Genomic DNA, 24,660 nt, shown 5'->3' on the forward strand with positions numbered 1-24,660 from the left:
TATTTGGACGTATAGCTGCTTTGGGGACTCCTTATATGGTTATGGCTAAGTTAAAAACTTAACTTAAAAATAACTTAACTTAAAAAAAAAATAACTTAAAAAAAAATCTTAAAAAAACCCAAATATGTACGAGCTGCGTCCGCTTCCCGCGTTTGCGCGTCTTACTGGTATTGTACTACGAGTAACCAATGAGGACACACACTGATGCTCATATCGTACTACCAGTAACCTATGAGCTGGAGGGAATAATGCAAGAGAAAATGAACATGAAATCCCATCATGTTGAATAGAAAAAAAGACCCATACACAAGATGAAAGTAATATAATACAACACAAGAAACTATTAATGTGTATTTTTATTTTATTCAGTCATGTTCATATTGTCACAGACTATGTAATTGCTCTGCATCATTGTCATCCTGACTGACTCAGGGTGGGAAACTTTGAAGATGTAGAGGGCCACTACATTTCCACACTCACTCCAGAGGGTCACTATAGTTCCACACTCACTCCAGAGGGTCACTATAGTTCCACACTCACTCCAGAGGGCCACTATAGTTCCACACTCACTCCAGAGGGCCACTATAGTTCCACACTCACTCCAGAGGGCCACTATAGTTCCACACTCACTCCAGAGGGCCACTATAGTTCCACACTCACTCCAGAGGGCCACTACATTTCCACACTCACTCCAGAGGGCCACTATAGTTCCACACTCATTCCAGAGGGCCACATTGCATATTACTGTCATAGCAAAAATAGCCAATCTACAAGCTCATAACGCTAAACCTTTTTGAGCTTGTAGATCAACTATTTTTGGATATTACTTGTATTGAAATCCTGAATTATGTTTTGCTATTTTTGATTGATTGTTAATATTATGAACTAAATACAAATACATTGGACATAAAAAAGACAATAACATTACACTAGTAATTAGCTGAAAATACTACTCATTAAGCTACTAATGTAGACTGAAGTAATTAAAGCGGGTAATGTTTGCAAATCAATAATGTATCAGTATTCTGATATTAACCTGCAGGCCTCAACTGAGCGCGCAGGACGGAATTCTCCGCCCTTTCAATTAGTAACGCCCATGCTCAGGACGGAGATTGATAAAAAGGACGGAGATTATTTTATTTTATTCCGCTGTTTTTTTTTATATATATTTTTTATCCCACGATTTTGTAACCCATTTTCACCCCTGTGTCAATCATCTAATGTGATCCTGGGCTCTACACACCCTCCGCCAACCTGGGGAGAGCAACGGACTTGAACTCATGCTTCCTTCGTGCCCGAGTGTCCAAGTTGCTCCTTTACACCTGAGGGGGGAGTTTCCCTGGTTGGACGTAGCACGTGGAAGGAACACGTTATTCCAACCAGTTCCTTTCCCCTCCATCAGGCGCCCCGGCTGGCCAGGGGGAGGCAGTTTAGAGACCAGGATTACTGCATGTTTTTTGTGAGGGTACCTTGTGAGGGTGTGAGGGTACCTTGTGAGGGTACCCGGAGCGGTGGTCACCTCGCCACCGAAAATCCAGACTATGAATAGGCCTTTATCGCGGTCCCGTCGCTATAGTCGCGTTAGAATTAATCATACCTCCCGTTGTTGTCGATCGCCTCGAGAGTAGTTTTGGCTACATCTAGCGACTTCAGCCACTGAATAATCGCCTGGTCCGCTGCTATAAATCGCTGCAGGGCGCTCTGATTTAAAGGATTAAATAACCCCGGGCGTTCAGGGTGTTTTAAGTGAAGGTGGGGGCCACATGTAGCCCCCGGGCCGCCAGTTGGCCATGCATGGACTAACTAATCACTAAACTATAAAGGCTTTCACCCCGTATGAGTCCTCATGTGTGTTTTTAGATTACTCGTGTTGACACAACCTTTACCACACACTGTACAAGAAAAGGGCATTTTGCCTGTATGAGTCATCATGTGTGTTTTTAAAGTTCCCGTCTGAGTAAAGCCTGTGCCACATACTGTACACAAAAAGGGCTTTTCGCCTGTATGAATCATCATGTGCGTTTTGAGATTGCTTTTGGTAACACAGCCTTGGCCACAAACTGTACACGAGAAGGGCTTTTCCCCTGTGTGAGTCATCGTGTGTGTTTTTAGACTGTTTGTATGACTAAAGCCTTTTCCACAAACGGTACAATGGAAGGGCTTTTCGCCTGTATGAGTCCTCATGTGTGTTTTTAGATTACTTGTGTTGAGACAGCCTTTACCACATACTGTACAAGAAAATGGCCTTTTGCCTGTGTGAGTCAACATGTGGGTTTTTAGACTACTCGTATGACTAAAGACTGTACCACATACTGTACACAAAAAGGGCTTTTCACCTGTATGAGTCCTCGTGTGTTTCTGTAGATCACCTGTGCTGACACAGCCTTTACCACATACTGTACAAGAAAGGGGATTTTTACCTGTATGAATCCTCATGTGATTCGTTAGATTGCCCTTGTGATTAAATGTTTTGCCACACTCTGTACAACTAAAAGGTTTCTTCCCTGTGTGACTCCTCATGGAGTCAGTTTGTTTTGATGATTTCAGGTCCTGGGACAGCCTGTGTTGTGATTTCAGTGTGTTTAAAGCTGACTGGTCTCCCCTAGTCTCCTCCCACTCATCACTGTCTTCAGTGTCAGATGCAGAACAGTGTGAAGAGAGGAGCTGGTCGTCACTAGCTGGTTTTGATCGCACCCAGTACTCTATGTAAGCTTGTGTTTTCATGTGTTCAGTTGAGGTGCCGGCTACAGGCTCTGTCTCTCTGTTTTCATCATCTTCACTTTTCACTGCTGGTAATGTCAACGTTGACCCACCAGCCTCTTCTGGTCTTTGAAGTAGCTCCTCCTGTTCCTCTTTAATGTGTGGAGGTGATGGTTCCTCCTGCACCAGACTGGAGCTCCTCTCCTCTTCAGGTGGGACCTCCTCTTTACACACAGGGGCGTGCAGAAAGTCTAGGAAAAAAGAATACAGAGACTCTAAAGAATGCAAAAAAACAAGACGAGACCAAGAGGCACTCTGGACAATACAGACTCTATAGAGCGTTGCAGTCCCGCCCCCTTTCGTGACAACGCCAGGCCCAGGAAATAGTTCCCAATGCATTTTTCCCATAGACATTTCAAAACGTATTTATTTAAAGACATTATAAGCCAACTCTTGTCGTGACAAATCATGACAACAAACAAACAAATAATTACAAAGAAGAAAAACAACAAAGAAAGTGTTGTAACCTGCCGTTTTCTTCTTCTTTCCAATTATTTGTTTCGCCCGAAATCTTTTGTTGTCATGATTTGTCACGACAAGAGTTGGCTTTGTCCGCGGCGTAAACGTCATTAAATACACACTTTCTGAAGGAAAATGAACGGGGATTTCTTTTCCGGGTCTCTCGAGGGGGGCGGGACTGCGACGCTCTATAAAATGGAACAGGAAGGACCAAACGCGCCATCATTCTGGTATACACGACGCCCCCAGAGGACGATTCAAAGGAGGAAAAACGCAGTTTTTGTTTTTTTTTGTTTTTTGCAAAGGGTAGGCAGATCGAGCACAACTTGATGATAAAAAAACATCTGAGCAAATGGGTGGAAAAAACTGGCGATGGCGATGGACGATATATCGGTGAGACCGATACGTTGGCCGGCTCTAATGTTGCATTAAAGGATAACAAATATGTCTTCTCCTTTTATTCTCTCCTTGATCTTTTCTCTCTCTCTCTGAATGAATTTAAAGGTAGAGTAAGTGATTTCACTTAATTCAAATATCACTTATTTTTTTGTTTTGTTGTGATAATCCTCCCTATTATAGAGTGTGCTGACCTGTCCCCAGTTAACCCCTGGGGGTCAAAAAACCTTAGGTTTCGTTTTTGACTCTCTATCCTGATTGGACGAAGGCTTAGGTCCCACAGCCAAAAACGAAACCTAAGGTTTTTTGAGTGAAATCACTTACTCTACCTTTAATTATTCGTTCAAATACTGAATTATCTTACACTACAATTATTTGATAACCTGTTACTACAGTAGGTAGGAGTTTAATTACTATCACAAAGCAGACTGCATTAAATACTTAAGCCCTATTTCATACATACATATTCAAAAATAGCAGATCTACAAGGTCACAGCATGTCGCTTGTTAGAGTAAAATGATAAAGTGGTATTTTATTTACCACAGATCGACTCCCAGTCTAGTAATGTCAATGGTGACACATCAGCCTCCTCCTGTTCTTCTTTAATGTGTGGAGGTTGTGGTTTCTTCTGGACCAGACTGGATCTCCTCTCCTGGATCCCCTGGACCAGACTGGATCTCCTCTCCTGGACCTCCTGGACCAGACTGGATCTCCTCTCCTGATGTTCATCAGGAACCTCCTCTGTTGAGGCGAGGAGAGAGAAAGGGAGAAAAATGAAATTAGTAATTGATAAATTGACCTTTTCTGTCTCTCTATTCCACTGGATTGCCATAGACCGATCGGTTGAGTCATTTAAAAGACAGCAGATCCAACAAAAAAGTGCCATGGAGGATGACACAGGAGTGGATTTACACTCCTGTCTCGTCGCACTCCCACAGAAACACTTCCTGTCCCATCCCACTCCCACAGAAACACATCCTGTCCCATCCCACTCCCACAGAAACACATCCTGTCCCATCCCACTCCCACAGAAACACATCCTGTCCCATCCCACTCCCACAGAAACACATCCTGTCCCATCCCACTCCCACAGAAACACAAGTAGGGGCCAATCGGACAGTGCGATCCTGAACACACTGCCGAGCACATAATCACAGGCCGCCCCCATATAGCCCACCCTCAGAGACACATCACCACTGGCTGCCCCTATATATCCCACCCTCGGAGACACATCACCACAGACTGCCCCTATATAGCCCACCCTCAGAGACACATCACCACAGGCTGCCCCTATATATCCCACCCTCAGAGACACATCACCACTGGCTGCCCCTATATATCCCACCCTCAGAGACACATCACCACTGGCTGCCCCTATATAGCCCACCCTCAGAGACACATCACCACTGGCCGCCCCCTATATCCCACCCTCAGAGACACATCACCACTGGCTGCCCCTATATATCCCACCCTCAGAGACACATCACCACAGGCTGCCCCTATATATCCCACCCTCAGAGACACATCACCACTGGCTGCCCCTATATAGCCCACCCTCAGAGACACATCACCACAGGCTGCCCCTATATATCCCACCCTCAGAGACACATCACCACTGGCTGCCCCCTCAGAAGCTGGCCTTTTTTACTTAGGACCGGAGACGAGAGCATGGCTGCATGACACTGAGTTGGCCATCTGAAACATCCTGTCCCACAGAACCACATCCTGTCCCGTCCCACATCCTGTACCACTCCCACAGAACCACATCCTGTACGACTCCCACAGAACCACATCCTGTACCACTCCCACATCCTGTACCACTCCCACATCCTGTACCACTCCCACAGAACCACATCCTGTCCCACTCCCACATCCTGTACCACTCCCACAGAACCACATCCTGTCCCACTCCCACATCCTGTACGACTCCCACAGAACCACATCCTGTCCCACTCCCACATCCTGTACCACTCCCACAGAACCACATCCTGTCCCACTCCCACATCCTGTACCACTCCCACAGAACCACATCCTGTACCACTCCCACAGAACCACATCCTGTACCACTCCCACAGAACCACATCCTGTCCCACAGAACCACATCCTGTCCCACTCCCACATCCTGTACCACTCCCACAGAACCACATCCTGTACCACTCCCACAGAACCACATCCTGTCCCACTCCCACAGAACCACATCCTGTCCCACAGAACCACATCCTGTCCCACTCCCACATCCTGTCCCACTCCCACAGAACCACATCCTGTCCCACTCCCACAGAACCACATCCTGTCCCACTCCCACATCCTGTACCACTCCCACAGAACCACATCCTGTCCCACTCCCACAGAACCACATCCTGTCCCACTCCCACATCCTGTACCACTCCCACAGAACCACATCCTGTCCCACTCCCACAGAACCACATCCTGTCCCACTCCCACAGAACCACATCCTGTCCCGTCCCACATCCTGTACCACTCCCACATCCTGTCCCACTCCCACATCCTGTCCCACTCCCACAGAACCACATCCTGTCCCGTCCCACATCCTGTACCACTCCCACATCCTGTCCCACTCCCACATCCTGTACCACTCCCACAGAACCACATCCTGTCCCACTCCCACAGAACAACATCCTGTCCCACTCCCACAGAACCACATCCTGTCCCACAGAACCACATCCTGCCCCGTCCCACATCCTGTACCACTCCCACATCCTGTACCACTCCCACAGAACAACATCCTGTCCCACTCCCACAGAACCACATCCTGTCCCACAGAACCACATCCTGTCCCACAGAACCACATCCTGTACCACTCCCACAGAACCACATCCTGTCCCACAGAACCACATCCTGTACCACTCCCACAGAACCACATCCTGTCCCATTCCCACAGAACAACATCCTGTCCCACTCCCACAGAACCACATCCTGTCCCACAGAACCACATCCTGTCCCACTCCCACAGAACCACATCCTGTACCACTCCCACAGAACCACATCCTGTCCCACTCCCACAGAACCACATCCTGTCCCACTCCCACAGAACCACATCCTGTCCCACTCCCACAGAACCACATCCTGTCCCGTCCCACATCCTGTCCCACTCCCACAGAACCACATCCTGTCCCGTCCCACATCCTGTACCACTCCCACAGAACCACATCCTGTCCCGTCCCACATCCTGTCCCACTCCCAGGGTGATTGAAATAATTGTAATCCATGTTCTCTCCCCATCATTTCTGGGCTAGGCAAAATGGGAAAAATAATGTAAAGCTAAGTGATCGATCAATATGGAAAAAAAACCTCCATATTGATCGATATTGTCATTTATTATTATATAATTTGATAACGCTGCCAGTTTGGACACTATCCTGATAGTTATAGTAGTTATATAGTAAGTAACTGTCCTGACAGTGACTAAATGCTTCAAGGACCACCTCACCCATTTTATACTGGTCCTTACTAATGCTCATTAGCATATTATATCTTATCTTCATATACTGTAGCTGGTGACCCAGGACCTTTTAGCTGTGAGACCACAATGCTACCGACTTTGATAACTCAGACAGACAGGCAGACAGACAGGCAGGCAGGCAGGCAGACAGACAGACAGACAGGCAGGCAGGCAGGCAGGCAGACAGACAGACAGACAGACAGGCAGACAGACAGGCAGGCAGGCAGACAGACAGACAGACAGGCAGGCAGGCAGGCAGGCAGGCAGGCAGGCAGGCAGGCAGACAGACAGACAGACAAGCAGACAGACAGGCAGAAAGACAGACAGGCAGGCAGGCAGACAGACAAGCAGACAGACAGGCAGAAAGACAGGCAGGCAGGCAGGCAGACAGACAGACAGACAAGCAGACAGACAGGTAGACAGACAGGCAGACTGACCTGGCATCCGGGTAAAGCCTCCAGGCAACATGACACCGGCGGTTGGGGGCGGGGTTGTTTTCAGCTGCGTCCCATTGGTGGCCTTGGAGGGGGCGGAGTTACACGAGGAGGAGGCGGGCTGCCAGGAGGAAGGGGCGTGGCTGAGGCTGTTGGAGGCGGAGCCTGCGTGTGGCGGGGCGTTGACAAACGTCGACTTGCTGCTCGACTCCTGGATGAGAAAACACGATTATTCTTATTATATAACATTATATATCTGGAAGAAACCACCTAACTCCACAATGATTAAAACACATAACTACACAATGATTAAACCACCTAACTCCACAATGATTAAAACACCTAACTACACAATGATTAAACCACCTAACTCCACAATGATTAAAACACCTAACTACACAATGATTAAACCACCTAACTCCACAATGATTAAAACACCTAACTACACAATGATTAAACCACCTAACTCCACAATGATTAATACACCTAACTACACAATGATTAAACCACCTAACTCCACAATGATTAAAACACCTAACTACACAATGATTAAACCACCTAACTCCACAATGATTAAAACACCTAACTACACAATGATTAAACCACCTAACTCCACAATGATTAAAACACCTAACTACACAACGATGAAACCACCTAACTCCACAATGATTAAAACACCTAACTACACAACGATGAAACCACCTAACTCCACAATGATTAAAACACCTAACTACACAATGATTAAACCACCTAACTCCACAATGATTAAAACACCTAACTACACAATGATTAAACCACCTAACTGCACAATGATTAAACCACCTAACTCCACAATGATTAAAATACCTAACTACACAATGATTAAACCACCTAACTGCACAATGATTAAACCACCTAACTCCACAACGATGAAACCACCTAACTCCAAAATATTCCTTTTTCAGGAAATGAAGAAAACCGTATATTTTGAAAACAAAGCAATACAGCCTCATCAAAGTTGGTGTTGTGACTTATATTGTCAATTACTTCCATGAGAGGGTGGAGTTAGCTGCTTTCGCACAGTTTGAGATTGGGAGAGGTGGTGGAGTTAGCTGTTTTATAGCAGTTTGAGAGGGGGAGAGGTGGTGGAGTCATCTGTTTTATAGCAGACAGTTTGAGAGGGGGAGAGGTGGTGGAGTTAGCCGTTTTATAGCAGACAGTTTGAGAGGGGGAGAGGTGGTGGAGTTAGCTGTTTTATAGCAGACAGTTTGAGAGGGGGAGAGGTGGTGGAGTTAGCTGTTTTATAGCAGACAGTTTGAGAGGGGGAGAGGTGGTGGAGTTTCAGACCCCCAGGAGCGCGTCCAGGGGGCCGGGCTGCCCCACGTTCTCAAATGGTAGAGAAATGACAGAGTTACCGTGCAGTAGTCGCTCTACTGTACCCTCTACTGTACTGTACTGTCACTGTACTGTACTGGCACACCCAAAAGCATCACATATACAGTTAATATGTGCGTGTGTGTTTGTGTGTGCGTTAGGTTGCGCACAGGTGGTGAAAAACAACCATGTTGTTTTCGTGCTCATACCCAGCCAGCTACCCAGCCACACACACAGCTCCGTAAGGGAGTGGTTGCACCACACAACACACACAGCTCCGTAAGGGAGCGGTTGCACCACTCAACACACACAGCTCCGTAAGGGAGCGGTTGCACCACTCAACACACACAGCTCCGTAAGGGAGCGGTTGCACCACTCAACACACACAGCTCCGTAAGGGAGTGGGGTCGTCAAATAATTTTGAGGGTTATTGTAGCAGTCAATTTATATTGGGGTTCGGGAGGGGGCGGGGCAGGGGTCCAGAGACATTGCCAAAGCATTTCCGGGGGTCCCCAGGGGGTCCCCGGCCCAAAACGTTGAGAACCCCTAAATTAAATAACATTCGCGGGACCTGTTCCGTTACATAGCGGTTATTCACTTGAATGAATGTTCTGGAGTACACAATTCAGCCACCAGATGGTGCTGAGTTCATGTATGCCGAGTTAAGGAACGCCCACCTTGCCCGGGTCGGGCGACCCGTCCTGGTCGGCCACCTGGTGGTAGGTTAGGTCGGTCTCCTCGAAGCCCGCGGCACTCATCCTCTGGTCGCTGCGCGGGTCGCCGCGCGGCAAAGAGTCTGGAGAGTTCAGACACGCCTGGATGAGGGCCTTACCTGGGAAATATAAACACACCTGGATGAGAGCCTTAATATAAACACACCTGGATGAGAGCCTTAATATAAACACACCTGGATGAGAGCCTTAATATAAACACACCTGGATGAGAGCCTTAATATAAACACACCTGGATGAGAGCCTTAATATAAACACACCTGGATGAGAGCCTTAATATAAACACACCTGGATGAGGGCCTTACCTGGGAAATATAAACACACCTGGATGAGAGCCTTAATATAAACACACCTGGATGAGAGCCTTAATATAAACACACCTGGATGAGGGCCTTACCTGGGAAATATAAACACACCTGGATGAGGGCCTTACCTGGGAAATATAAACACACCTGGACGAGGGCCTTACCTGGGAAATATAAACACACCTGGATCGGAACCTTAAGGGGGAGTTTTTCCGTTACCACTGTCGCAAAATGTCTCTCTCTGGGTGGAATCTCTGTCGGTTCTTTGCTCTGCTCTGTCTCCAGACAAAGGGTTGTAATTTGACACTTTAATAAAAATGGAATGGAACCTCTACCTGTCTCTCTCTCCATCTACCCGTCTCTCTCTCCATCTACCCGTCTCTCTCTCTCCACCTACCTGTCTCGCTGATGATCATGGGCTGCAGCTTCCTGGTGGAGAAGGTGTGCACGTGACCTGTCTCACTCGCCACCAGCAGTAACACCTGAGTTCCTGTTAGAGTGGACAGTTCATAGGCCTGGACAGACAGACAGACAGACAGACAGACAGACAGACAGACAGACAGACAGACAGACAGACAGACAGACAGACAGACAGACAGACAGACAGACCTCGTATATCAATTCTACGTCAGAGCATAGACATGGTAATACGGTACGGTACCCCCGCCTGCCTCTGATTGGCCTACCATAGACATGGTAACTAGGCCTGTCGAAAAAAATCGATTCGAGTTAGAATCACGATTCTAATGCCGTCCGATTCAGAATCGATTCTCATTTTCCAAAAAGTATTATTATTATTATTATTATTATATTTTTTTCTTGCAGAAATGTACCTGTGCATGCAATGCATTATGGCCTGGGTTTCTGCATAGTGCATTCACTACCAGCTAAGCTAAGCCTGCCAATTGTATTTATTTTACACCTGTTTTAATACTAATGTATTGTTCTGGTATTGAGTGAGAAGAGATTTTGTAACTTTTGTACTGGTTCAAATTTGTGCAAGCTAAATAAATGAGACATGTTCTTACTCTTGGATTTAACCTTTGTGTGTTTAAATCATTCAGTTGATAAAACCTTTACAATTATACAAGCTTTTTACTAAATGTACTGTTAGGTTGCGCACAGGTGGTGAAAAACAACCATGCTGTTTTCGTGCTCATACCCAGCCAGCCAGCCAGCCACACACACACATAGCTCAGTAAGGGAGTGGTTGCACCACTCAAAAATATCAAGGGACAATTCAGATTTCATTTAGAATTTGGCTCCTTCAAAACAATAGCCCGGTTTTCATTTGGAATTTGGCTCCTTCAAACCAAAAGCCTAGTTTTCATTTTGAATTTGGCTCCTTCAAAACAAAATCCCGGTTTTCATTTAGAATTCGGCTCCTTCAAAACAAAAGCCCGGTTTTCATTTAGAATTTGGCTCCTTCAAAACAAAAGCCCGGTTTTAATTTAGAATGTGGCTCCTTCAAAACAAAATCCCGGTTTTCATTTAGAATTCGGCTCCTTCAAAACAAAAGCCCGGGTTTTCATTTTTAATTTGTCTCCTTCAAAACAAAAGCTCACAATGAGAACCTCTCTGCAATTAACTATTTTACCGCCATGGACGAGATATTATTTTATTATTAATTATGAAAGCCTCTCCGATTAGCTTGCGGTTGCTATAGTTAGCGCTAAACAGGCCTGGTGCCCTGAACAAGATGGCCGCCTCCATCCTGTGACAACATGACATAACATTTATTCTAAAACGGTTAGTCCCCATACTTGATTCTGATTGGCTGGTTACCGTCACGTGACCGTTAACCCACACCTTCAATCAACTTTATATCATTCCCAGCTGATTCTGCAGCTCTGTAGCAGTACTGGGGAAGGGGAGCGCTTGATTGCCTTTACAAACCCATGCTGTGCGGGCGTCTAAGCACCGCCCGGCTCATATGACTGTAGTTGCGAACGCAACATGTCTGTCTGTCTGTCTGTCTGTCTGTATGTGTGTCTGTCACGCTGTAACACCACCTGCCCGCCACCAGAGGGCGCAGCTGTATCACACACAAAAAACACACACACACACACACACACACACACACACACACACACACACACACACACACACACACAAGCTGCGTTCGCTTCCCGCGTTTGCGCGTCTTACTTGTAATAATAATAAGAACCTTCTTCATGAGCCCAGTCTAATAGTAATATTAATATTAACAGTAATAATAATAATAGTAATAATAATAATAATAATAACCTTCTTCATGAGACCAGTCTTGCGCTTGCTAAACGTGGTGTATCGTCTCAGCTTGTTGTGGATGAACTTCATCTTGATCTTGACCCGCCCGCGCGTCTTCTTTCCCGGCTTGGCCACGCCCCCTCGGTGGGGCGGAGCCCCGCAGGAGGAGGAGGAGGAGCCTCCGGGGGCGTGGTCCTCCATCTAGAGGTTTAAAGAAACACAAGTCACTTAATAACCCATTCTGGGGCGGGAAACCCATTTAGGTGTTAGCATCATGGCGTGCTTTAGCTATTGAAAAATAGCAGATCTACAAGCTCATAGCGCGCCACCGAGTGGCGCGCTACGAGCTTGTAGGTCTGCTAATTTTGAAGAATCGAAGAGCGACTGACATGGAAGACATTTTTAGAATCTGATCTCAGGTCAGAATGGGGTAACCACTGAGACCTGAGGCCGAGCCTACAATGGGAATGTAATGTTTGTGTACAAACATCATATAGGAGGGGCTAGAGCCCTCAAAACATCTGCCTAGCGATGATGTCACTGGTGGACGGCTTTCTGAACCGCCCACAGCCCTCCTATGAGACACAGACTGGTTTCTGAACTGCCCACAGCCCTCCTATGAGACACAGACTGGTTTCTGAACCGCCCACAGCCCTCCTAAGAGACACAGACTGGTTTCTGAACCGCCCACAGCCCTCCTAAGAGACACAGACTGGTTTCTGAACTGCCCACAGCCCTCCTAAGAGACACAGACTGGTTTCTGAACTGCCCACAGCCCTCCTATGAGACAAAGACTGGTTTATGAACCGCCCACAGCCCTCCTATGAGACACAGACTGGTTTCTGGACTGCCCACAGCCCTCCTATGAGACACTGACTGGTTTCTGAACTGCCCACAGCCCTCCTATGAGACACAGACTGGTTTATGAACCGCCCACAGCCCTCCTATGAGACACAGAGTGGTTTCTGAACTGCCCACAGCCCTCCTATGAGACGAAGGACTGGTTTCTGAACTGCCCACAGCCCTCCTATGAAACGAAGGACTGGTTTCTGAACTGCCCACAATTTACAATTTACAATTTAGGCATTTAGCAGATACTCTTAATCCAGAGCGACTTACATTAAGCAAGAACAAAAAAGCATGGGAATACATCACATAAAAACAACACAGCCCTCCTATGAGACACAGACTGGTTTATGAACTGCCCACTGTCCTCCTATGAGACACAGTCTGGTTTCTGAACTGCCCACAGCCCTCATATGAGACACAGACTGGTTTATGAACCGCCCACAGCCCTCCTATGAGACACAGAGTGGTTTCTGAACTGCCCACAGCCCTCCTATGAGACACAGAGTGGTTTCTGAACTGCCCACAGCCCTCCTATGAGACACAGAGTTGTTTCTGAACTGCCCACAGCCCTCCTATGAGACACAGATTGGTTTCTGAACTGCCCAAAGCCCTCATATGAGACACAGACTGGTTTCTGAACTGCCCACAAAAAAGCCATGTGCCATGGCTGCATGTGAAATAAGCTAATAAACGCAGATAATCGGCGTAATTATGCGCAAAAGTGGGGATACCCCCCCCCTCATGAAATGTTTGATAGCCCCCAAATATGCCCCCCCCCCAGGTATAAAATGCTATCTGCACCTCTGGTGAGGACCAATTATATGAAGATAGGTGGTGAAGTGGTCCTTTAACCCATTCTGACCTGAGATCAGATTCATACGAGGTTTCCTCTGGACACACACTGGTCTGATTAATCCATTCTGACCTGAGATCAGATTAAAAAAATGTCAGTCGTTCTTCGATTTTTCAAAAATAGCAGACCTACAAGCTCGTAGCGCGCCACTCAGTGGCGCACTATGAGCTTGTAAATCTGCTATTTTTCAATAGCTAAAGCATAACATGATGCTAACACCAAAATGGGTTCCCGTTCAGAATGGGTTAAATGTGTAATCATCACATCAATCATCTGAGAGCATGACGTCAATTATCGATTCATTCTGATTCATTCATTGATAATTAATAACCGTATGTTTTTGTTTGTTTTTTATCTGAGAATCAAAATTTCCCTCCCAAAAATCTAAATTTTTCTGATAGAATAGAAAAGGCATATTACTGTATATTCTTTAATCAAACATGTATTTGACCACTTGAGGATAGAATTAACCCATTCTGGGCGGGAACCGCTTTTGGTGTTTTAACCATGCATTATGGTATGCTGCTACGAGCTAGTACCTGTCTCACCTCCATGCCCACAGTGCCTGTCTCACCTCCATGCCCACAGTGCCTGTCTCACCTCCATGCCCACAGTGCCTGTCTCACCTCCATGCCTACAGTGCCTGTCTAACCTCCATACCCACAGTGCCTGTCTCACCTCCATGCCCACAGTGCCTGTCTCACCTCCATGCCCACAGTGCCTGTCTCACCTCCATGCACACAGTGCCTGTCTAACCTCCATACCCACAGTGCCTGTCTAACCTCCATACCCACAGTGCCTGTCTCACCTCCATGCCCACAGTGCCTGTCTCACCTCCATGCCCAGTGCCCACAGTGCCTGTCTCACCTCCACGCCCACGGCCCTCTCCAGCCTCTCTCTCTTCACTCCTCTTAGTCTCCTCTGTATGATCATCGCCAGGCCGCCCTGGTCCTCCTCCTCGGACTCGGAGTCCCGCTCGGATCCGCTGTAGACCACCTCTATGTCGGCCGGCGAGCCGCCGAAGTCCCGCTGCAGCTGCTGCCGGTTCTCCGCCGGTCCGCCGGCCGCAGCCTGGCCGCTCATCCCTCACCCTAACCCGGGGAGGAGGAGGCAGGCTGCCCGCTGCTCCGGATAAACACTAACAGCTCCTTGTCGACGGACTCACCGATAACTGATCAGCAACTATTGATCATTGATTGGAATGGAATTCATTAATTAGCAACAAACTGCGTGCGCTGCGCTGCGCTGCGCTGCACAGACACTCCGTTTAAAGTCACTGTTGTTGTTGGAATAATAAGCTAGCCCGTTAGCCGCTAGATGCTAACTGAACACAACAAAGACACACGTGTGTGCGTGTGTTGTGTACGTGTGTGTGTACGTCTGTCTGTCTGTCTGTCTGTGTGTGTGTGTGTGTGTGTGTGTGTGTGTGTGTGTGTGTGTGTGTGTGTGTGTGTGTGTGTGCGTGCGTGTGCGCGCGTCTTGGTGCGTGCAGCATCGGTGCATTCTTTTTTCCTTGGCTGATGTTTTTAAGGCATCAATTTTAACGCGAGAGTCACTGTCACGTCATGGCCGTGCTGCACCGTTCTCTCCGCCAGAGGGCGGCGCCGCTCCTTCCATCAGCAAGCTGAGAACTAAACATGCCTCAGAAGCTGAATATATGAGCTGAATACAAAAAGTCTGTAGCCCTCCAATTGTATACTCTCCCAATTTCCAACTGTTTTTATTGCATTGCACTTGCTTTGGCAATGTAAACGTTTGTTTTTCTCATGCCAATAAAGCTCCTTTGAATTTAATTGATTAAGTTGGTGTTTTGAGTGAGTTTTGTAAAACATGATGTTTAAACCTATATTTATAAGTTAATGGGTGAAATTCATTGCATGTTTCAAAGTGAAGTCAATGGGATACAAATACATTTATTTTAGCTTTGGTTGTTGTTGTTGTTGGTTTTTTTTAATGCTGTTATTATTAATTAATACAAGTATTTAATCAATGTTGTAATCATTAATTTACTCACTTACCCTTTCCTTTATGGACTAGTAGAATATATTTATCTATCAACATTTCTTAATAGTTTTTTGACAAAGTTATTTTATGTGCATACACATACAGTACACACAGTCACACTCACACACACACACACACCACACACCACACACACACACACACACACACACACACACACACAGAACACACGTATATAATTACAAAGAAGAATAGCAACAAAAAATATATAATTATTTGTTTGGCCCGAAAATGTGTTTAGGTTAGTTGTGTTAAGTAGGGGTGAATTTGTGTGTATAATTATTTGGTCAAATATTTATAAGACAAGACAAAGAGGCCTTGATTATTAAATAGATTTATTAAAGCTTGAAAAATACTAGGAATACTTAGTTTACCAAATAAAATACTTATTTTTCATTGTGTAATATAAATGTAACAAAGATATGCGTTATCATGTAAAATATACTGAAAATAAACATATACGTTATCATATAAAATATATTGAGAATAAATATATGGTTCATTTTGGGAGCAACAGCAAATTATTTACAACCTTAGGCTATAGCTTTTTTTTCCTTCCCAACGATATAAATGTAAATAAACACAAACATGCATTTGATTATATGTAAACCTTACAAAATAAACACATTATACAAAAGTATTGGCTAGTATGACTCACAGCATTGTAATGTATAATAAAACATCGTAAAATCGTATAGTGAAATGATTCAAATTGTTGAACGCATTCTGTTCTTAGTGGTTGCAGTAGACAGGGCAGCGCGCACGTTGGTCAGAGTCAGACCACAGAGAGACACTATGTGGACCATATGCAGACCGTCTTACCATATAGCCTAAGTTAATGGCAAGGTGCAACTTCCCATAGACAGCCCATTCATCCAAACAGAAAAGTCCTATCTGATTGTCTTACACAACGTCAAAGTCACCAACATTGCAGCTGTACGAAAAGCTTGAATTATTCTCTTTCTATCCTCCAAGTGTTTGTTTCATAAAAAATCCACTGTAGACATGTTATGAGTCACTTTGTGTCCTTGCAGGTGATTATTTTTCTAAGTGTTGCAGTTTGGAAGTGCTCGTTAGATATCACTCAACTGGCCTGCATACCACCTGTTTTGAATTTGCACATAATGCAGGAGGCAGCAGGACGTTGCTTTACTGAAAACGAGTGCTTCCAAACTCTCATGACAACATGCATGGCTGGTTAAAACACATGACACATTGAGGGTAGAATGTGCAGGCTGTCAGGACGTCGGACCAAACACATGCACCCTAAACGTAGTAAACTAGGTTTTTATATTAGGTCAGATATCCACAGACCTTCTAGTAACTAAATGTTTTAGTGTAGATATCACACACTGCCTCCAATGAGACACTGAACCCCACACTGCCTCCAATGAGACACTGAACCCCACCCTGCCTCCAATGAGAAACTGAACCCCACCCTGCCTCCAATGAGACACTGAACCCCACCCTGCCTCCAATGAGACACTGAACCCCACCCTGCCTCCAATGAGACACTGAACCCCACACTGCCTCCAATTGAGACACTGAACCCCACACTGCCTTTAATGGGACACTGAACCCCACCCTGCCTCCAATGAGACACTGAACCCCACACTGCCTCCAATGAGACACTGAACCCCACACTGCCTCCAATGAGACACTGAACCCCACACTGCCTCCAATGAGACACTGAACCCCACACTGCCTCCAATGAGACACTGAACCCCACCCGGCCTCCAATGAGACACTGAACCCCACCCGGCCTCCAATGAGACACTGAACCCCACCCTGCCTCCAATGAGACACTGAACCCCACACTGCCTCCAATGAGACACTGAACCCCACCCTGCCTCCAATGAGACACTGAACCCCACACTGCCTCCAATGAGACACTGAACCCCACCCTGCCTCCAATGAGACACTGAACCCCACCCGGCCTCCAATGAGACACTGAACCCCACCTTGCCTCCATTGAGTCGTTCGGTGCATCACATGCTAGCCTCACCACCGTTGGTGTGAGGGAAGTGAGGACGCTGACTGTTTGCCGACTCACCTGTGAATGAATGGACCATTGCAAGGCACTTTGAGCACTTGGAAAACACTAGAAGAATTATAGTTAATTTTGATTAATAATTACAAAAAAAGAACATGCCGTTTTAATTGCGCTTAGTGTTTGCGGAACCTTTGTCACTGGACGAGTTTCAGGCGTTGCGATCACACGGGTGCACCAACCAACCAACCAATCAGACGGCAAACCGTAGTGCATGCAATGGGCCAATCAGACCGCTGTGCTTGGCCCAGTGGATAATGGGAAATTTAGATTTGAAAAACTCACTCGTACACCAAAATCAGTTTTCATTGCAAATTGAGTGTGATTAAACATGCAATTATTTTCGAATAAATACTTACAAAGCCTCTAATTAATTAGATTAATATTTGTAATGGATCCCAGCCCTAGTGTTTATAGATCTGTTATATAGATCTATAGAACTACAGTCTCTCAATCAGAGCAGATTATTTTAACCTCCATGTTGTTTTAGATTTAAGACATAACATTTTATCCACTTTAACCATTATTTTACACTTTGGCTATTCTGTGATATCAGATCTACAAGCTCATATCACGTCACTTCGTGCCACACTATGAGCTTGTTGCTCTACTCTTTTGGGAAAAAATCTTGAAAATTGTCGCAAATCTTTGAATATATTAAAACGAGCATTTTAAACTCAAATGTTTGCTTAATTGGGGGGGGGGGGGGGGGGGGGGGTTGGTGGCGAAATACATATAATTTTGGGGGTCCTTGACATGAAAATGTTTGAGGTGTGAGACAGACAGACTGTGTCTCAGGTGTGTTCAGGTGTGTCTCAGGTGAGTGTCAGGTGTGTCTCAGGTGTGTTCACAGTGTGTCAGGTGTGTCTCAGGTGTGTCTCTTCATGTGCAGCGCCAGGTGGTCTGAGCGAGAGAAGGCTCGTTGGCACAGCAGACACTCGTATGGTTTCTGTCCCGTGTGCTTCCTGTAGTGTCGCGTCAGCTCGTCTGAGCGGGCGAACTTCCAGCTGCAGCCTTCCCACGAGCACTGGTAGGGTTTCTCTCCTGATGGAAGAACAATTAACACCATTGACAAAACTAGAAAAAGTGCCTGATGAAATCTGATTCCTATAATAAAAACAGAGAGATGTGTTTGGGTGAGCGGTGAGTCTCTTACCACCGCGGCTCAGTGACGTCATGTTGTAGTTTTAGTAAAAACAGAGAGATGTGTTTGGGGTGAGCGGTGAGTCTCTTACCACCGCGGCTCAGTGACGTCATGTTGTAGTTTTAGTAAAAACAGAGAGATGTGTTTGGGGTGAGCGGTGAGTCTCTTACCACCGCGGCTCAGTGACGTCATGTTGTAGTTTTAGTAAAAACAGAGAGATGTGTTTGGGTTGAGCGGTGAGTCTCTTACCACCGCGGCTCAGTGACGTCATGTTGTAGTTTTAGTAAAACAGAGAGGTGTGTTTGGGGTGAGCGGTGAGTGGTGGGTGGGCCTTCAAGTCTTACCAGTGTGGGTGCATAGGTGGGTGGGTGGGCCTTCAGTGTCTTACCAGTGTGGGTGCGTAGGTGGGTGGGTGTTCAGTGTCTTACCTGTGTGGGTGCGTAGGTGGGTGGGTGGGCCTTCAGTGTCTTACCAGTGTGGGTGCGTAGGTGGGTGGGTGGGCCTTCAGTGTCTTACCAGTGTGGGTGCGTAGGTGGGTGGGTGTTCAGTGTTTTACCTGTGTGGGTGCGTAGGTGGGTGGGTGGGCCTTCAGTGTCTTACCTGTGTGGGTGCGTAGGTGGGTGGGTGGGCCTTCAGTGTCTTACCTGTGTGGGTGCGTAGGTGGGTGGGTGGGCCTTCAGTGTCTTACCTGTGTGGGTGCGTAGGTGGGTGGGTGGACCTTCGGTGTCTTACCAGTGTGGGCGCGTAGGTGGGTGGGTGGGCCTTCAGGTCTTACCAGTGTGGGTGCGTAGGTGGGCCTTGAGGTGGGAGCTCTTGGTGTAGGTCTTGCTACATTCGGGGTAGTTACAGCGATGGATGGCCGCCCTCTTCTTCCCCGCCGCCCGTCGCCCGCGCCTCCCGCCCTGCTCCGCGGCCAGGCTCCGCCTCCCGCCGTGCTCCGCGGCCGTGGCGGGAGGCGGCTGCGGCGCGCCGGCGAGGAAGGCGTGCTGCTGCGACAGGGCGTACAGATGGTGGTGATGGAGACGGCCGTGCTGGTGTGTGGCGTAGTCGCGGTGCGGCAGGAGGCCGCCGTTGTGCTGATGACTGGCGTAGTTCTGGAGGTAACTGTAATGCCGAGCGTCCGCCACAGGGACGCTCAGAGACTGACGGGGTTGGACGAACCGCGGGTCGACGGGGAAGCTCGCCGTGGACGAGTGTTGTTGGTGTTGGTGTTGGTGTTGGTGTTGGTGCTGATGCTGAGGGAAATAACTGAAGTCCCACGGCTTCATAGGCTTACCGAGGAGGTCCGTGAGGGGGGGATAACCAGCCTTACTGAGGCTGTCCCTGTGGCCCTCCGTCAGGGGCCCCCCCTGGGGATAACCAGCCTTACTGTGGCCCTCCGTCAGGGGCCCCCCCTGGGGATAACCAGCCTTACTGTGGCCCTCCGTCAGGGGCCCCCCCTGGGGATAACCAGCCTTACTGTGGCCCTCCATCAGGGGGCTCCCCTGGGGATAACCAGCCTTACTGTGGCCCTCCATCAGGGGGCTCCCCTGGGGATAACCAGCCTTAGCGTGGCCCTCCGCGTGGTGGTCCTGGGGGAAGCCAAACGGGTCCAGGTCATTATTGGCCCGCTGTGCGTCATGGAGGTCGGCGGCGCCGTAGAGCTGAGACGACGGGGTTTGGAACACGGGCGAAAGGAACTCCACCATGAGGCTGCTCATGTGAAGCTCCTCCTCCTCCGGTCGTCCCGATTGGTCCCTGAACGAGGACACGCCTCCCTCGTCAACGACTCCATTTTGAGCGTCGTCGTCGTGGTAGTCCCCAGGGGGCGGGGGGGTGATGTCGGGCGACTGGCCGGTCGTCCAATCAGAGAGAAGGAAGTCCAAGTCCCACGACGCCCCGCTGTCCTCATCCTGGCGCTCGTCCGCCGGGTTGCTAGGCAACAGGCCGGTCCGTTGGTGCTGCTCTGTGTTGCTAGGCAACAGGCCGGTCCGTTGGTGCTGCTCTGTGTTGCTAGGCAACAGGTCGGTCCGTTCTGCGTTGCTAGGCAACAGGTCAGTCCGTTGGTGCTGCTCTGTGTTGCTAGGCAACAGGCCGGTCCGTTGGTTGTCCAAAACCAGAGAGTTACCCTCACACCTCCACACCTGCAGGAGGAAGAGATGATGAGTGGTGGGAAAACGAGTGGTGGAAATCCATGTGTTTCCTCCAACTGCACCAAGGTGCAGTTGGAGGAAACACATGGATCCCCAGGAGGAAGTCACTAATGTTGCTCTGGAGAAGGAAGTCTAGAGCTCTCTGGTGGAGCTGTTGCCCCGCGACCCGACTACGGATAAGTGGTTGAAGATGGATGGATGGGTAAGACCACTTTGGTGGAGGTTTGGGTTGTGTGTGTTACCTTGTCATGATGTAACTCCAAATGTGGACAAGAAATCAAAAATAATTGCTCCGGTGATTAGAAATTGATAATTAAAAATATGTATCGACTTACATTGTAGCTGAAACAGCTCTAAAAAAAAAACGGTAATACTTGCTATGAATCCTATGTTTATAATGCATTATGAACACACTTATAAGATATTATTTTAATATTCTCATGAACATGTATAGTTATATTTATAAGCGCTGATAAATAATCATAACACTTTATAACATTAATCATAACACATTATAAACTTTATTATAATTACTTATAATATCAAGTATTATAATACTTCATAACTTGCTATATGTATTTCCATGTTTATAAGGCATTATAAAAAATATTATAAGACAATATAATTTTCTCAAACATTTATAATAAATTATTATAAATGTTAAATTACTATAAAAAGTTCATGATTATACAAATATTCATGATCTTTATCATAACACATTATAAAGCTTATTTGGGACGCATAGCAAGTGTTACCTAAATTTGTATTAATCTTTAGGGCCCCAAATCACACCTTAGAAAGCACGAGTGTCTATTTCAAACACGTGTTTATTCATTGGCGGGTCATATTTTGACTCTCTGGTGGAGCTGTTGCCCCGCGACCCGACTACGGATAAGTGGTTGAAGATGGATGGATGGGTAAGACCACTTTGGTGGAGGTTTGGGTTGTGTGTGTTACCTTGTCATGATGTAACTCCAAATGTGGACAAGAAATCAAAAATAATTGCTCCGGTGATTAGAAATTGATAATTAAAAATATGTATCGACTTACATTGTAGCTGAAACAGCTCTCAAAGGCACTCTTTTAGTATGTAAACAAACACAAAAACATACTTAAAGGGACACTTCCTTTAAAAAAATATATATATATGTTAATGACGTTAAGAAGCGTTAGAACACTTTCCTGGGGGTCTTTATGTGTGTAATATGTGGTTTTAGCTATTTTAGATTTTAGTAGTGAGCCCAGTGTCTCGGATGTCATGGACACTGGGCTCACTTACTTCCTGGACTACATGTTGTCTCAGTAAGACAGCCCTCCGCCTATCCACAAGGAGTAGCAGTGCACCAAAGCATTATGGGAATTGTAGTCCAGGAAGGAAGTTAGCCCAGTGTCCATGACCTCAGAGGCATTGGGCTCACTGCTAAAATCTAAAATATCTAAAACCACATATTACACACATTTAAAGACCCCCAGGAAAGTGTTCTAAATCTTCTAAACGTCATTAACATAAATAATTTTGCAAAAATAAGTGTAGTGTAGAAGTGGTTCATGTATATTATTGTGTAATACAAATCTAAATATACAAAGTAACTAATAACGTTTTCAAGCAAATGTAGTGGAGTAAAAAGTACAGTTGCTAAAGGACCACTTTTTTATACTCTGTCTGTGTCTCATAGGAGGGCTGTGGGCAGTTCAGAAACCAGTCTGTATATCATAGGAGGGCTGTGGGCAGTTCAGAAACCAGTCTGTGTCTCATAGGAGGGGCTGTGGGCAGTTCAGAAACCAGTCTGTATATCATAGGAGGGCTGTGGGCAGTTCAGAAACCAGTCTGTGTCTCATAGGAGGGCTGTGGGCAGTTCAGAAACCAGTCTGTGTCTCATATGAGGGCTGTGGGCAGTTCAGAAACCAGTGTGTCTCATAGAAGGAATGTGGGCAGTTCAGAAACCCGTCCACCAGTGACATCATCGATGGGGAATCCAAGCTAATAGAAACTACAGTTGCAATGCCGTCATGGAAGCCATCGTTCTCACGATAATACAAATGGAAATATTTTTCCTATGTTTATAATGCATTATGAACACACTTATAAGATATTATTTTAATATTCTCATGAACATGTATAGTTATATTTATAAGCGCTGATAAATAATCATAACACTTTATAACATTAATCATAACACATTATAAACTTTATTATAATTACTTATAATATCAAGTATTATAATACTTCATAACTTGCTATATGTATTTCCATGTTTATAAGGCATTATAAAAAATATTATAAGACAATATAATTTTCTCAAACATTTATAATAAATTATTATAAATGTTAAATTACTATAAAAAGTTCATGATTATACAAATATTCATGATCTTTATCATAACACATTATAAAGCTTATTTGGGACGCATAGCAAGTGTTACCTAAATTTGTATTAATCTTTAGGGCCCCAAATCACACCTTAGAAAGCACGAGTGTCTATTTCAAACACGTGTTTATTCATTGGCGGGTCATATTTTGACGGCAAAAACTGCCCGTCATAATTCCCCCTCCCTATCTAATTATTGGACAGGATGTTGATATTCATTTTATATTCATCTTTAGGGCCTCAAATCACACCTTAGAAAGCACGAGTGTCTATTTCAAACATAAATTGTTTTTTGAGTCATATTTTGACGGCAGAAACCCCCCTCCGTATTGAAGGATGTTCATATTAATTTTGTATTCATCTTTAGGGCCCCAAATCACACTTAGAAAGGACCAGTGTCTACAGTATTTCAAACATACATTACTATGTAATGCCCTTCACTGGTAACCCTATTACGGTACATACATACATACATACATATTTTAGGTATGCGGTATAGTCTAACTTGGACTCAGGGGGGTGGACGCCTCTGCCTTGCAAAGTCCCCAGTGAATAGGCAGTTTACAAAAAGGCCCCCCTTTTAAATACATACATATATAAATACATACAGTGTGACAGACAGACAGACAATGTGACAGACAGTGTGGCAGACAGACAGATAGTCAGACAATGTGACAGACAGTGTGGCTGGCAGACAGACAGACAGACAGACAGACAGACAGACAGACAGACAGTACCTTCATATCGTCAGAGGAGTGACAGGAAGTGTAGAAGGAAGTGATGGAGGGGAGCACGGCCTCGGTGACAGCCATCGACCTCTGTGACCTCTGTGACCTCTGTGACCTCTGACCTCAGCCTCTTACAGTAGACGGACGCTCTTTTATCACTTTATCATCACTTCATTGGCATCCTGGTGTGAACTCTCATTCATAGTTACATACAAAGCCACTCAACCCCTCCTTTAAGATCCACTGCCAGGGGACCGCACGACAACCTGCCAGGGGACCGCACGACAACCTGCCAGGGGACCGCACGACAACCTGCCAGGGGACCGCACGACAACCTGCCAGGGGACCACACGACAACCTGCCAGGGGACCGCACGACAACC

The 24,660-nt window shown here is 46.3% G+C and overlaps 3 protein-coding genes across 4 annotated transcripts in view; 1 reads left to right on the forward strand and 2 right to left on the reverse strand.

The window, feature by feature from the left end:
- Positions 1-223: 223 nt before the first annotated feature.
- Positions 224-15,126, reverse strand: LOC308311615 (uncharacterized protein). The gene is made up of 7 exons (XM_080758369.1): positions 14,701-15,126; positions 12,150-12,332; positions 10,300-10,417; positions 9,544-9,698; positions 7,517-7,724; positions 4,157-4,357; positions 224-2,951 (listed from the first exon to the last, which is right to left on the reverse strand). Exons 1-7 carry the CDS (start codon positions 14,914-14,916, stop codon positions 1,828-1,830), a joined length of 2,205 nt encoding a protein of 734 aa, XP_080614495.1. The 5' UTR covers positions 14,917-15,126; the 3' UTR covers positions 224-1,827.
- Positions 15,127-18,715: 3,589 nt separating this feature from the next.
- Positions 18,716-24,660, reverse strand: part of LOC308313503 (uncharacterized protein) — a 6,018-nt gene continuing 73 nt past the window's right edge. Inside the window, exons 1-4 of one of the 2 annotated variants that reach the window (XM_080760656.1) lie at positions 24,637-24,660; positions 24,288-24,544; positions 19,825-21,172; positions 18,716-18,949 (exon numbers count right to left, since the gene is read on the reverse strand). The exon at positions 24,637-24,660 is cut by the window's right edge and continues 61 nt beyond it. In XM_080760656.1, the coding sequence (XP_080616782.1) occupies positions 18,774-18,949; positions 19,825-21,172; positions 24,288-24,362 (1,599 nt within the window). In that variant the 5' untranslated portion in view covers positions 24,363-24,544; positions 24,637-24,660 and the 3' untranslated portion in view covers positions 18,716-18,773. Of the gene's footprint in view, positions 18,950-19,824; positions 21,173-24,287 lie in introns of both variants that reach the window. The other variant, XM_080760655.1, reaches the window with a different exon arrangement.
- Positions 24,583-24,660, forward strand: part of cUnh22orf23 (chromosome Un C22orf23 homolog) — an 8,483-nt gene continuing 8,405 nt past the window's right edge. The window contains exon 1 of the mRNA XM_080760657.1: positions 24,583-24,660. This exon is cut by the window's right edge and continues 15 nt beyond it. The gene's annotated coding sequence lies outside the window, so the exon portion shown is untranslated.

The sequence above is a fragment of the Protomyctophum bolini genome, assembly GCF_963924005.1.
Source record: "Protomyctophum bolini genome assembly, chromosome: 3".
In the NCBI taxonomy this organism is placed as follows: domain Eukaryota; kingdom Metazoa; phylum Chordata; class Actinopteri; order Myctophiformes; family Myctophidae; genus Protomyctophum; species Protomyctophum bolini.